General features: G+C 43.0%; 1 protein-coding gene across 2 annotated transcripts in view; it reads right to left on the bottom strand.

Moving 5' to 3' along the window:
- LOC122786129 (DEP domain-containing mTOR-interacting protein-like) overlaps window positions 1–2,904 on the bottom strand; it is a 3,194-nt gene extending 290 nt beyond the window's left edge. The window contains exons 1-6 of one of the 2 annotated variants that reach the window (XM_044052173.1): window positions 2,841–2,904; window positions 2,104–2,300; window positions 1,171–1,326; window positions 1,025–1,095; window positions 232–336; window positions 1–148 (exon numbers count right to left, since the gene is read on the bottom strand). The exon at window positions 1–148 is cut by the window's left edge and continues 290 nt beyond it. In XM_044052173.1, the coding sequence (XP_043908108.1) occupies window positions 20–148; window positions 232–336; window positions 1,025–1,095; window positions 1,171–1,326; window positions 2,104–2,122 (480 nt within the window). In that variant the 5' untranslated portion in view covers window positions 2,123–2,300; window positions 2,841–2,904 and the 3' untranslated portion in view covers window positions 1–19. Of the gene's footprint in view, window positions 149–231; window positions 337–1,024; window positions 1,096–1,170; window positions 1,327–2,103; window positions 2,364–2,840 lie in introns of those variants that run through there. The other variant, XM_044052174.1, reaches the window with a different exon arrangement.
- Window positions 2,905–13,812: the final 10,908 nt, after the last annotated feature.

Genomic DNA, 13,812 nt, shown 5'->3' with positions numbered 1-13,812 from the left:
GTCAGCTCTCTGTCGCCCCTCAGTGGTCAGTCTCCTCCATCACCTCCATCACCACAGTCCTGGGTCCGGTCAGGATCAGGTGACTCACGCTCCGGTAATCCAGGTCCAGGACGCTGTATCCATTGACCGACACGACAAACTGACAGACCTGCAACATTTATGTGTTCATATCGTTAAAGGGACAGTTCACTGAAAAGCATTTGCAGGAACTACATTTCCCATGATGCACACCTTCATCCCTGCAGCAGCTGCCGGACCACTGGGCTCCACGGCCTGAATGTGACAAGGACGATTTCCTCTGACCACGAAACCCCAGCCCACTGCGTCACCCACGATCTGCACACACACAGAGACAATACACACATAAACAATTTATGCTGTGTTCACACCTGTGGGATTGAAACAAATCATCACGTTATCGCATAAATCACAAAAATCATCACATCTATCACACAAATCATCGCGCCTATCGCACAAATCATCACTATCGCACAAATCCCAAAAATCATCGCATCTATCGCAAATCATCGCATCTATCGAAATCATCCGTCTATAAATCGTGCATCGCTTAAATCCCAAAATCATCAAATTATCATGTCTAAAATCATCACGTTCCTCGCAAATCATCACATCTAATGCACAAATCAAAAAACATCCGTCTCTGCAAATCACAAAAATCATCCGTCTATTGCACAAATTATGCGTCGCACAAATCATCGCTTATCAAATCATCCGTCTATCGCGCAAATCAAAAACATCGTCTCGAAATCACAAAAATCATCCGTCTATCGCACAAATCATCGTCTATCGCACAAATCACAAAAATCATCACGTCTATCGCACAAATCGCGTCTATCGCACAAAACGTGTGTAGTGCACAAATTGCACAAATCACGTATATCACACAAATGGCGTCAGCCACTTGAGACGGTGTGACGGGCAGTCAGCGTACGACTCGTCCAGACTCAGAGAGAGTGACACTGCCGCCATCCCTGCGTCACAACATGACTCCACATAAACGTACAGTGAAGGTCTTTTTGACGTAGGCGCCCCCTGGTGTCTGCAGCTCGTCGGTGCTCACCGGCCTCTTCAGAACTAAACAGGAAAAGAAAGATTATATTTGAACAGTTGTTTTGTCACTAAAGGTGAAAGTCACGGTGTTTTTTTAACCTGATTTGGGGTTGAAGAGCACAGGTGAGGAGCAGGAGGAGGAGCATGACGAGGGGGAGGAGCCGACCTCTCTCCTGCTGTACCTGCTTCCATCACTGCTGCTCCTCAGCCGAGCTCCGCCTCTGACCGCCGCCTTCACCTCCTTAGAGGAAGTGACTGATGGAGAGAGAGACAGGGTGAGAGACACAGGAAGTGACACTGACCCAGTTTAACTTCCTGTGTTTGATGTTCGATAAGAAAAACAAACAGATGGAGGCTGGCCCTGCCCCCAATGTGACATCAGAGGACCAAACACATTAGCTGCTTTTTTAATTAATGCAATTAAATATTAAACATGTGACGCTTTGTAACCCACTCACTCTCAAACCTCACAGAGAAAATCACTGGTTTTAGCTGCTGCTCCTCTGCTGCCTCGTGTGGTCACTTTGTGTCACTGAGGACAATCTGAACTACACACACACACACATTAGTTTTATGACACTATAAACAATGTCATGTCCCATGACAACAGCACTTCCTGTCCAAGACAATAATTCACCCACAACTTCCTCTTTGTAACCATGGTAACTCGATCAAAGTTTGTCACATGCAAACATAATAATGAAATCATTCACTTAACGTTTGCTGTGGTCGCAAACATGAATTTATTTTTTCTTCTAAGTTCCTGTTGTGTGGAACAGCTCACTATTTGGCAGTCGGTCCGTTAGTGGATACAGACCAGCTCGTTATTTGGCAGTCAGTCTGAACCGTTCCCAGGTCATCAGTGATCTCCTGAGACCTGAGGTCTTCTTCATCTCCATCTCCTTCTCCGTCTTCTTCTTCTTTGTTGGTGTTTTGCAGCAGCAGGAAACACTGACCCCCCGACCTCTGACCTCAGCTTGCTACACTCCTGTTGATGCTTGAATGAAAGTAGACAGAGACTTTTGTCCTCACCTGCTGTCCGAGGTCCCATGTGTGTCCCGCTGTGAGACGCTCGAGTGCTGGATAGAAACGACGCTGCTGTTTGTCCGATGAGACGTCTCTGCTCAGTGTGTGTGTGTGTGTGTGTGTTAAATATTAAACCACTGGACAAACAAACTGAAGGGAGGAGACAAGTGTCCAGTGGAGCTGCTTCTGTCTCTGACACGAAACTGTAGAATTAAAGATGTTTAGTGAACATCAAAAAACATGAAAATCACAAAGCACTCACTCTCCCACACCAAAGCCCATAGAGAAAAGCAGTGATTTTAACACCACAGCACACAGTGATGGAGGCAGCAGTGGATCAACAACTCCTGAGTTCAAATGTCTTATTTTGTCAATTCTGCTTTTAAAATTCTCCATTCAGATTTACGTCAGTGAAACAAAGTGACCACACGAGGCAGCAGTAGACCAGCAGCTCCTGTGTCCCCGCAGCTAAAATCACTGCTTTTCTCTATGAGGTTTGGTGTGGGAGAGTGACGTCTAACAGTGAGAAAAAAACTTGTGTCTCTGATGATGCGCATTCACGGAGAACAAACCTCCTTTTTGTCACTTTTTTACAGACACATTTACTCACATTTACACTTCACAGGACATGAAAACAATAATTGAGTCTAAAACTTTGGAAAAAGTGCAGAATAATGAGCATTTAAATGGTTTTGTTTTTTCTAAAAAGAGCTCAATCCTAAACAAATGAGACGGAGACAAACCTGAGGATCACGTCCACTCTGATGGAGAATCAGGACAAAGGTCGCTCAGTCGCTGCACAGCAGTCATGTGACCAAACACCGCTCACTTGTTGTTTCCTTCACTCATTCACAGTTTGCTGATTATTTTCTCTCCAACATGGGACACTTTTTGGAACACATATAAAGTGTTGAGAACACCGTCGCTCGGCAACAGCAGCACCTGCTAACTGTGCATGACGCTAACGTCATTCATGACTGAAACTAAAACATCTTCACCTGTGACAGGCGACTCTGCACCTGCATCACAGGGACACCATGTTCACATCTTTATCTCCGACTTTTCAAATGAGGAAAGTGAAGTTTGTAAACCACTCACTCTCCCACACACACACACACAAACACACACTCACTCTCCCACACCAAACCTCATTGAGAAAAGACGTCAATCTGAATGTGTGTGTGTGTAGGGGGAGTTTTACATGTCTACTATCACACAAATCCCGTCTATCACACAAATAATGTCTATCGCAAAAATCACGTCTATTACACGAATCACATCTATCGCACAAATCCCGTCTATCACATAAATCACGTCATATCTAATCACATCCGTCTTCAAAAATCCTGCCTATCACAAATTCGTCTATCACAAATCACATCTCAAAAAATCCGTCTATCACACAAAATCAAAAATCTCTATCACTAATCACATCTATCACACAAATCACGTCTATCGAAAATCGTTCACACTCCACTATCACACTAATCCGTCCTATCACAAAATGTCTATCACAAGCTATCACAAATCAATCGCAAAAATCACGTCTATCACACTTCAATCACAAATCCGTCTATCTCGTCTATCATTAAAATCACATCTATCACACTACGTCCATCACAAAATACATCTATCAAATCCGCTATCACATTAATCGCTATCGCAAAAATCACATCTATCGCACAAAGCATCACATATATCCGTCTATCACACAAATCTATCCACAAATCTCTATCACAAATTCCGTCTATCACAAATCACGCTATTGCGTCTATTACAAAATCATGTCTATCACACAAATACCGTCTATCACACTAATCACGTCTATCACACAAATCCCGTCTATCACACAAATCATGTCTATCACACAAATCACGTCTATCACACAAATCACGTCTATCGCGAAAATCACGTCTATCACACTAATCTATCTAATCACGTCTATCACACAAATAATGTCCATCACAAATTACGTCTATCACAAATCACGTCTATCGCAAAAATCATGTCTATCACACAAATCGTCTATCAAAAATCCGTCTATCACACAAATCACGTCTGTCACAATAATCACATCTATCACACAAATCCGTCTACTCGCTGAGTCCGTCTATCACAAAAATCACGCTATCATTCGCACAAATCCGTCTATCACACTAATCACGACTATCACAAAAATCACGTCTATCGCACAAATCATGTCTATCACAAATTACTTCTACCACAAATCACGTCCATCAAACAAATCACGTCTATCACACAAATCACGTCCATCAAACAAATCCGTCTATCACACAAATCCGTCATCACAATTCAAAATCATGTCTGTCGCCAAAATCCGCTATCGCACAAATCCGTCTATTGCACTAATCCGTCTATACTAATCCGCCTATCACAAATCCGTCACACAATAATCACATCTATCACAAATCCGTCGCATTAACGTCTATCACAAAAATCCGCTATCGCAAAACGCTATCACATGTATCACACTAATCACGTCTATCACACAAATCACTTCAATCGCACAAATCACGTCTATCACAAAAATCACGTCTATCACAAATTACGTCTATCACAAATCACATCTACTGTCAACCAAATCACGTCTACTATCACGTCTACTATCACGTCAAACTGAAATCACGTCTATCGTAAAAATCATGTCTACTATCAACCAAATAATCCATCTTAATGTAACAATAATAATAACTAAGATCATTAGAATAATCTTAAGGTACAGTTTCTCCGTGGCGATGACATCACTCACTCACTCACTCACTCACTCACTCACTCACTCAGACATTCCTTCAATCACTGTGCTGTGCCTAAACCTGCATGTCTTTCTTTCCTTACCAGGCTGACACACCTGCAGCAGATCCAGAATGGTTACAGCCCAATTACCAGCCAGCTATAAAAGTCAGCGAGTTCAGTCGCTCACGAGACGGACGCCCAGCAGCACCTTAGTCCCACAGCATGATTTGATAAATACCTATTACTTTCAGTAATCTATGATTTAGTTGTTATTTTATTTTGGCCTGGAGATGGCTGGCGGTCTTTTCGTTTAGCTTTAGTTTATAATTTGGTTTTGTCAGGGAGGGAGGGGCGGCCAGCTTCGATGTCCCTATGGGAGTGGCCTGGGCCCCCCTCCATTTTGTTGAGTTTGGCCGGCATCTCCAGGTCCCTTTTTGGTTTGCTGACTTCTTTATTTGGTAAGGTATTTATATTGTACTTATACTGTTTTTGTTTTCTTAAAGAATGTTCATTTCTCTGTGGGAAAAGTTGTTTAATGAAACCTGTGAAAACGTTCCATTTTCTGGTGTCTTTGTTTATGTTGAGGTCTCAGTTTGAGCCACTGATTCATTTATTTCATTGTTTGGAGGCCGTAACATCAGGTGAAAACATGAGCGCTTTTGTTTCATCACATCTTATTTTCCACTAACACTCATGCTGCTGCCCTCTGCTGGACAAAAGCTGCAGACACACTTTTTCCCCTCCACATTGAAAGCTTCACAATATAATGTTGTGTTATGTTGTCAATGTCATTTTATTGTGAAATTCCCTCTTATTTTGAAGTCTTTTTGTCCCTTGTCTGCGTGCACTTTACTTTCCCCTCTGATCACAAACCTGTTTCACCCGTGTCTTGTTCCTGAGTGTATTTAACCACGCCCCCTTCCTTTGTGTGGGTGTTAGTTTGTCTTCGTCTGTCACTTGAGCGTCTTGTGTTTTTTGAGCACTCAGGTTTTTGTGGATTATTTCTGTGACTCTAATCTAATCTCTGCTCACCTCTTCCAGTCAGTGTCCTGTTCCATGTCTTTGCCGCACATTTGAGGGTCTTGGTGCCTGTTTAAAAATAAACTCTTTGACTTACAGCCGTCCGGTCCTGTACGTGATAGTTACGTTATGTCATATATTACATTATGTTATAGTATCAGAAAACTTAATTCCACACAAAGAGCCATAACTATTAAAAAATACTTTTAAAAGCTAATATCAGTAGAAACAACTTAAATCTGAAATAACAAACTAAACTCAACAAATGGAAGTGTGTGTGTGTGTGTGTGTGTGTGTGACTGACAGACAGACAGACAGACAGTGTCTTTGAGTAACATTAGTAAATATTAACTTTGTCCAAAGTTCATCAGTTTTCCTGGATTCTAACAAACTCTGATGTCACATGACTCTGAACTTCAAACCTCACAGTTGTGCACTGACTGTGCTGTGAGCGCCCCCTTCTGTCCTGCTCAGAGACAAGAGAGCAGACAGATTTTAGACATTATAACCAAAAACTTGGAAATATTCATTTCTAGAAAAATGTGTGTGCACACGTCACATGTTCACTCTCCCACACCAAAGTCCAGAGAGAAAACCAGTGATTTTAACATGCACACACACACACACACACACACAGAGAGAGATGTCCACACACAGAGACACTGTTACATCATCACTGCTCTGTTTGTGCTTCTTCAGCTTTTAACCAGGTGTGTGTGTGTGTGTGTGTGTGTGTGTGTGTGTGTGTGTGTGTGTGTGTGTGTGTGTGTGTGTGTGTGTGTGTGTGTGTGTGTGCAGGAAGTTCATGTAAAGTGATGAGCTGGCACATTGAGCTCTGCCATCATTCAGTGGTAAAAACAAAGAAACCGCTGAAATGTCCTTTATTGTTAATAATATCCTATTAATAATGTATTATTACTAATATTTATTAATAATATTGTATTAATAACAATATTAATATATTATTCGGGCCAGAGCCATGAATGGCAGGGGCAGAAACGTCTATTGTTAATCCTTCAGATTATTATTAATCTGTGTCTTTGTGAACGAGCATGAAAACCCTTGAAACATGGAGGTCATGTGTGGCAGAAATGCCATATTGGCAGAGTTTCTGGACTGGTGTGTTGCTCGCGGACTCTACAGCGCCCCCCCGAGGTGAAAACAGAGGCAAAATTCCAGTTCCAGAATATATTTATAGACCAAGACGAACCAAAACATTCACAGTAAACATGGCCTCAACTCAACAGGAAGTCAGCCATTTTGAAACCCTGCGACAATCTGTACGAGACACATGAAAGAGAGGGGCGTGGCCACAGCAACCATCACAATTTTGAAGTTCGACCATTTGCCGCGAAACAGGAAGTGCCCTACACATGTGAGACCAGAGCTCCGCCCTGAGCACTGCTGCATGCCATGACCTGCACACAGGAAACAGGGCTTCTGAAACAGGAAGTGTCCTGTAACTCGCTTCATAAATGATCAAACTCGTCTTGGCGTGTTTGTCACACACGACACACATCAAAGGCAAAAAGTTCTCCAAAGGTTTTGTGGATTCAAGAGTGTGTGGTCATAGACATTTGGCGAATTTTGACTATTCACCACCAAACAGGAAGTGCCCCATGTGACACAAGAGCCCGACCCTCAACACGCACATGCAAGAATAAAAGTGAAGATCAGGTGAAGTGCGCTCGCCGTCTTGCATGGGGGACGCGAGGGCCCTGTGCGTGTGTGGGTGTGTGCGCGCGCGTGTGCGTGTGTGGGTGTGTGCGCTGCGTGTGTGTGTGTGTGTGTGTGCGCGTCAGGATGAGCGTGTTAACCACAGCCTCAGGTGACAGCAGCAGTGGGCGGAACACAATGGGCTGTCAGTCAGGGTGGAAGAGTAATCTGTGATAATCTGTGATAATCTGTGCCAGAGGCAGACTGTGAATCCATTATCTCAGGAATGAAACGACTGAGGCTTCATTGTCCCGTGTGTGTGTGTGTGTGTGTGTGTGTGTGTGTGTGTGTGTGTGTACACACACACAGAACACAATGTTCCCAGCAGAGGTTAGACTGTTGCCCTCGTGTGATGATGTGCTGTTCCTGAGCAGATTAACATCTCTTCCTGGTCCTGCAGGGGGCGCTGCTGCCTCTTCACAACAGTGAGGCGTTCAGGTGTCTCAGCTCAGGTATCTTTAATTTACAGTTTCCCCGCTCAGGACTCAGCACTGCGACGACAAGGTTTTGTACGTCTACGATGTTTTTAAGAACACATTCACGTCTTTATGTCACTGTGACACAGAAACTGAAGAAACACACACACACACACACGCACACACACACACACACACACTACACTCTCCCACACCAAACCTCATAGAGAAAATCAGTGATTTTAGCTGCTGGTCCTCTGCTGCCTCGTGTGGTCACTTTGTGTCACTGAAGTTAATCGTAAAAGACATTTGAACTTCGTGATGGAAGCAGTAGTGGATCAACAACTTGTGTGTGTGTGTGTCAAAGAGTGTGTGTGTGTGACACAGAGTGTGTGTGTGTGTGTGTGTGTGACTGCACTGACTGTGTGTCATTAGTGAAGTATGTCTTTAAATGTCTACTTTTCTCATTTTCATTTTATTTTATTCTTGTGTATTATTATCATTATTATTATTATCATTATTATTATTATCATTATTATTATTATTATTATTATTATTACCATTGTTGTTGTTATTATTTTAAAAACTCCTGCGGTTTGTGTTGGACTCTGGAGTGACTCTTGTTCCAGCTTCCACCATGACGTCACCGGTAGATAGAGATCGTGTGTGTGTGTGTTGGAGCTGTGGCTGACAGAGCAGCAGCAGCAGCAGCAGCACGTGTGTGTGTGTGTGTGTGGAGCAGCAGAGCAGCAGCACAGTGTGTGTGTGTGTGTGTGCAGCTCCTGCTTTGATTCTCTTTCTGCGGTGGAGTGAAATGAAGTGAAGACAGCGACTGAAACATGCTGCTGGATTCTCTGGTACGGTAAGACCGAGACGGTTTGTCCCGAGTCCGCTTCACACTTTGGACTGCGCGTGTGTGAGTGTGTGTGAATGCGTGTGTGTGTGTGTGTGTGCGTGCGTGCGTATGAGTGTGTTAGAAACTGCGCTCTCTGCAGATCTCGTGTATCGACCTGTGATCGACTCAGTGATTTCCACAAAAGTTGTGACACTTTCTAACAAATGTACACTGTAAAAAAAACAACAACCCAGAGTCACTGTAATGTGTTAATGTTTTATTTCATTTACTTCAAACATGAAATTGTCAGTTTAAAAGTTCAAGTCTAAATCTGAGTTTACCTGAGAACCAACGAGGTCACAGTTTGAAATGTTGGAGAGAATCTTGTCACTGATGACACTGTAAAATAATCATGTTTCTGTCCGACATCAATTCATCGTAATCAAGTGAAATGTGTGTGTGTGTGTGTGTGTGTGTGTGCAGGATCACACACTCTGCCATCAGATTAAATTTCATCTGGATCTCATCATCTAGATTACAGATTTTGCGTCATTTTAAATGTAGCATGGTTGAAATCCCATTGAGTCATTAGATTATATGTCAGCGACATTTTAACCGATCGGGTTGAACTTTGTGACGGACAGGTGATCGACCAAGTGTGTTCCCATTCTGGTCCAAATCCACCGGCTGATGATGTCACAAGGAAATCCACATTTATTATAATGGACCAAAATAAAAGAACGTCTCTGTCCAAACAGATACATGGGATTTAGGTGGTGTGTGTGTGTGTGTGTGTGTGTGTCCTCTGGGTCTGGTTGTTGTTGTGGTCTGGTTGTTGTTGATGGTCATGATGATGATGGTGATAAAGATGATGATGATGATGATGATGATGATGATGGTGATGACTCTCACTCACAATTACAGATGCATGGCCCACACTTTCATCAACACTCCGACCCGCAGGGATAAGCACCACAGCATTCGCAGCCTTCAGGCCAATAAGCAGCCCTACCCCTGAACTTGGTACCCTAACCCAGTGTGGCAGCCCACTGCTCCTGATTCTAGGATGGGTCAAATGCAGAGAAATAATTTCACTTAGGGGATTAATAAAGTATAAGATTTAGATTTAAGTTAAATCTAAATCTTATACTTTACTAACACCTTTCACCCCAACCGGTCGAGGCAGATGACCGCACATCTCTGAGCCTGGTTCTGTCAGAGATTTCTTCTTCTGTTAAGAGGGAGTTTTTTCTCTCCACTGATGCCTAGTTTCTCTGTGTTTCTCTGCTCTCCTTCATGTTGTCTATGTACAATGCCTTGAGATAATGTATGTTATGATTTGGCGCTATACAAATAAAATTGAATTGAATTGAATATTTGACAGGGAAGCCAAAATGCTCCCATACAGGGGATTTAAATGACGCGGGGAGTTCAAGTTCCTCCGTTCCTCTGCTCGCCATGACCACGCTGTGTGCGTGCACAACTTTTTTTTTCATAAATCAATCCGCGTATCACGTGTGTGCCGAACCGAAGATATTGATCCGAACGGATCACGGATCAATGATGATCCGTTGCACCACTAGCTGAGACACTCTCTGTAACTGCCTTTAGTTCCCGGTCAGGCCGCCAATGGGAGCAGCCCTCCACTAAGTCCTTAGGACAACTACTCAGGATATGTTCCAGTGACCCTCTCCCAGAACAGAGTGGGCAGGAGGGAGTATCGGCTTTGCCCCAGAGTATCCACTCATACACAGATGTCCGTCCAAATGACTTGAGCCGAGCCGGAAGAAACACGCCATTAAAGACAGGAGGCGGAAGTGGCAGACCTGAAGATGCTGAGATGACCAGGGTGACCATATTTGAGGGTTAGCTCAGGTTGAACAGTTTGGAAATAAAGAGAGGCAAGACTGAGATGGTTTGGTAACATACTGAGAAGGGGTAGATGTTGAAGTGGATGGATATATAATATGTTGTCAACTTGTAGGCATTACATTGTAAATGCCAAACGTGTTCCCCATTTTACCACAACAGCCTCTGTTTGTGTTAAACCTACTTCACACAGCGCTGTCTTGCTGTTTGAAAGTTGACTCCAGCACCTACGGTATCTCACATCAACTTGCTATGCTAATGTTTGCCATTCTTTTACCCTCAATTTTCCTTCATTGCTACCTTCAGTACGTTCAGGCACTCACTGTGCCTTTAATAGACAAGTGAGGCAAGAATATGAAGCTATTCAATATAAGAAGATTGGTCTCTTGAGCATCTCAGAGGCTGAGGAAGGGATATACATCAGCTGTTTTTCAAAGTTATACCTTGCATCAACACACTTGTGATAGTTTTTCCATAAAATGCTCATTTGGTTTCTTTGTCGACTCTATTTCTGTGCTTCATAAGTACAGCTGCTCACAATTCCTTCTTCTTCATTTTTCCATGTCCATTTATTTGCATGCAATTCATCCTCTAGCTTGTCACACGGGTCATTTGGATTTTTTGAATGCTTATATTTGCACACAGATTTGCAGATGAGACATTTAAGCCATTCTTATTACACCAGTAAGGAAGACACACTAACAGGAGAGTGCAGGACCAGTGGGCAGTATGCATCAGCATCCAGGGGACAATGGGGGTTGGGTCATTTGGAACTCAGGCCTTGACCTGTCCCAGGAGTCGAACAACCAACCCTCCAATTACAAGCCCAATTTCTTTCCACTTAGAGTCGGGCTGCCCCTTCTGCTCTGTAACAGGTCACTTAATCACTCCATCTCCAACATGTCTGCATTACAGTGAACAAATGCAGGCAAACAGTGACGGCAAAACTATGGCTTCTGATTTACCGATTCAAACAAATGTCTGGTTCAATGATAGCTTTGGCAGCCCGTGGCTAAGTGGAAGTATATTGGACTTGTTTACCAGTTCAAATCTTTGGACAGATCAAATTGGGGGTGCCCCTGAGCAAGGTATCCAACCACTGTTGCTCCCTGTGTCTGGTTTGTGTGTGTTGACCTCTACCGGTGCAGAGGTCAAATGTACTGTGGTGTGAATGCACAAAAGTCTTCTAAATAGCCTAGGCCAAGGCTTTTTCCTTTTTTATGTGGTGATTGGTCTGTATTGATGGAGCACTTCTCTAGTCTTGATGACCACAGTTTTTGCTATTCATCCATTCACGCCCAATTCACTCACACATTCATAAGTATGTGCAGCTTTTCTCTATCATAGCCATTCATATGCTGCCGAGACAGGGCTCACTCTGCTAAATTTAGCAAAAGTGCAGTGACTGTTGGTAAAATGGTATTTTAGCGTAAACAAATAGAACACTATCAGCGTGAGGCAGTGCAGTATGATTGATGCTTCTGCTGCTCCTAACTGAACTGCAATGGATTACACAGAAGACCCCGCCCCCTGCGGTGGAGGAAGAAGGACAATCTTCATCTTTCACAGCTCACCACCCCCTACCTCTGCACTGAGGTGTCCTCAGCACCACTTTATTCAGTAGTGTCAATAAATGTATGAATAACTATTTGTATTGATAAATAATGCCAGTATCGGCATTGATATTGATAAAATTCTAAATATATACCTGTCCATCTGTTGTACCTTTATTTAAGATGGCTCGACCTGACAGGGACATAATATGGCAGGACACATGCTGACACTATACGCCAGAATGCTATCATGCGCTGGTTCAGCAATACCAATACCCTGTTTGATCAGTGTAGACAACTACGGTATACTCAAAAGTAACAGTAATTATTATTATTACATAATTAAAAAAGAATAAAAATCCCAAAACAATAATCTATATGACACATTTGATTCTTTCATAATTTCCATGTTGTATTATGTGAGTTACATAATTACACGTTGCACCTGAGAACATGGTCAAAACATTGTGTACTTGAGAATGTGGAGCTTTTTAATGGTGCACTGTTTATGTGTATATTGTTATGCTTGTGTCAGAATCACAAATGGGGTTAAGTGTCTTGCCCAAGGACACAACGGCGGAACTGGTAATTCAACCCACGACCTTCTTGTTCAAAGATGACCTAGTCTTACCTTATCACCCTAACAGATCACTTAGGTCACAAAATACAGGTTAACAGATCACTTAGGTCACAAAATACAGGTTTACTTGTGGTTCCCAGAGTCTCTAACAGCAGAATGGGAGGCGGAGACTTCAGGCTCCTCCAGGCTCCTCCAGGCTCCTCCTCTCCTGTGGAACCAGCTCCCAATGACAGTTCGGGAGGCGGAGCCTCTCTCTGTATTTAAAGCTGGACTTAAAACTTTCCTTATTGATAAAGCTTATAGTTAGATCTGGTTCAGGGAAACTTGGACCATCTCTTAGTTATGCTGCTATAGACCTAGACTGCTGGGGGATTCTTCTGTGGTGCTCTTCTGTTAAAAGGGTTTTTTTCTCTCCACTGATGACTAGTGTTTGCTCATTGTGTGAATTGCTGTGTTTCTCTGGTCTCCATGATGTTGTCTATGTACAGACCTGAGATCATGTTATGTTTTGGCGCTATACAAATAACATTGAATTGAATTATCGCCCCTTATAGTTTATATTTGTACTGTCAGTTTTCAAGCAGTGGCGGCTGGTGATGAAACATTTTAATGAAAAGAGAAAAAACACACGACACAAATCAAAAAACGGAGATCGAAGTGGTGGGTGATCGATTAAAGATCAGACATGATGCGAGAAACACACATACAGGGAGAGAGACACACATACAGGGAGAGAGACACACACATACAGGGTGAAAGACACATACATACAGGGAGAGAGACACATACATACACGGAGACACACACATACAGGGAGAGAGACACACACATACAGGGAGAGAGAGAGACACACATACAGGACACATACATACAGGGAGGAGTCACATACATACACGAGAGAGACACACACATACAGGGAGAGAGACACATACATACACAGAGAGAGACACACACATACAGGGTGAGAGACAC

The sequence above is a fragment of the Solea senegalensis genome, linkage group LG20 (assembly GCF_019176455.1).
Source record: "Solea senegalensis isolate Sse05_10M linkage group LG20, IFAPA_SoseM_1, whole genome shotgun sequence".
Lineage (NCBI taxonomy): Eukaryota > Metazoa > Chordata > Actinopteri > Pleuronectiformes > Soleidae > Solea > Solea senegalensis.
Note: the sequence above shows the minus strand (reverse complement) of the source record. Positions and strands in the feature narration are given on the sequence as shown.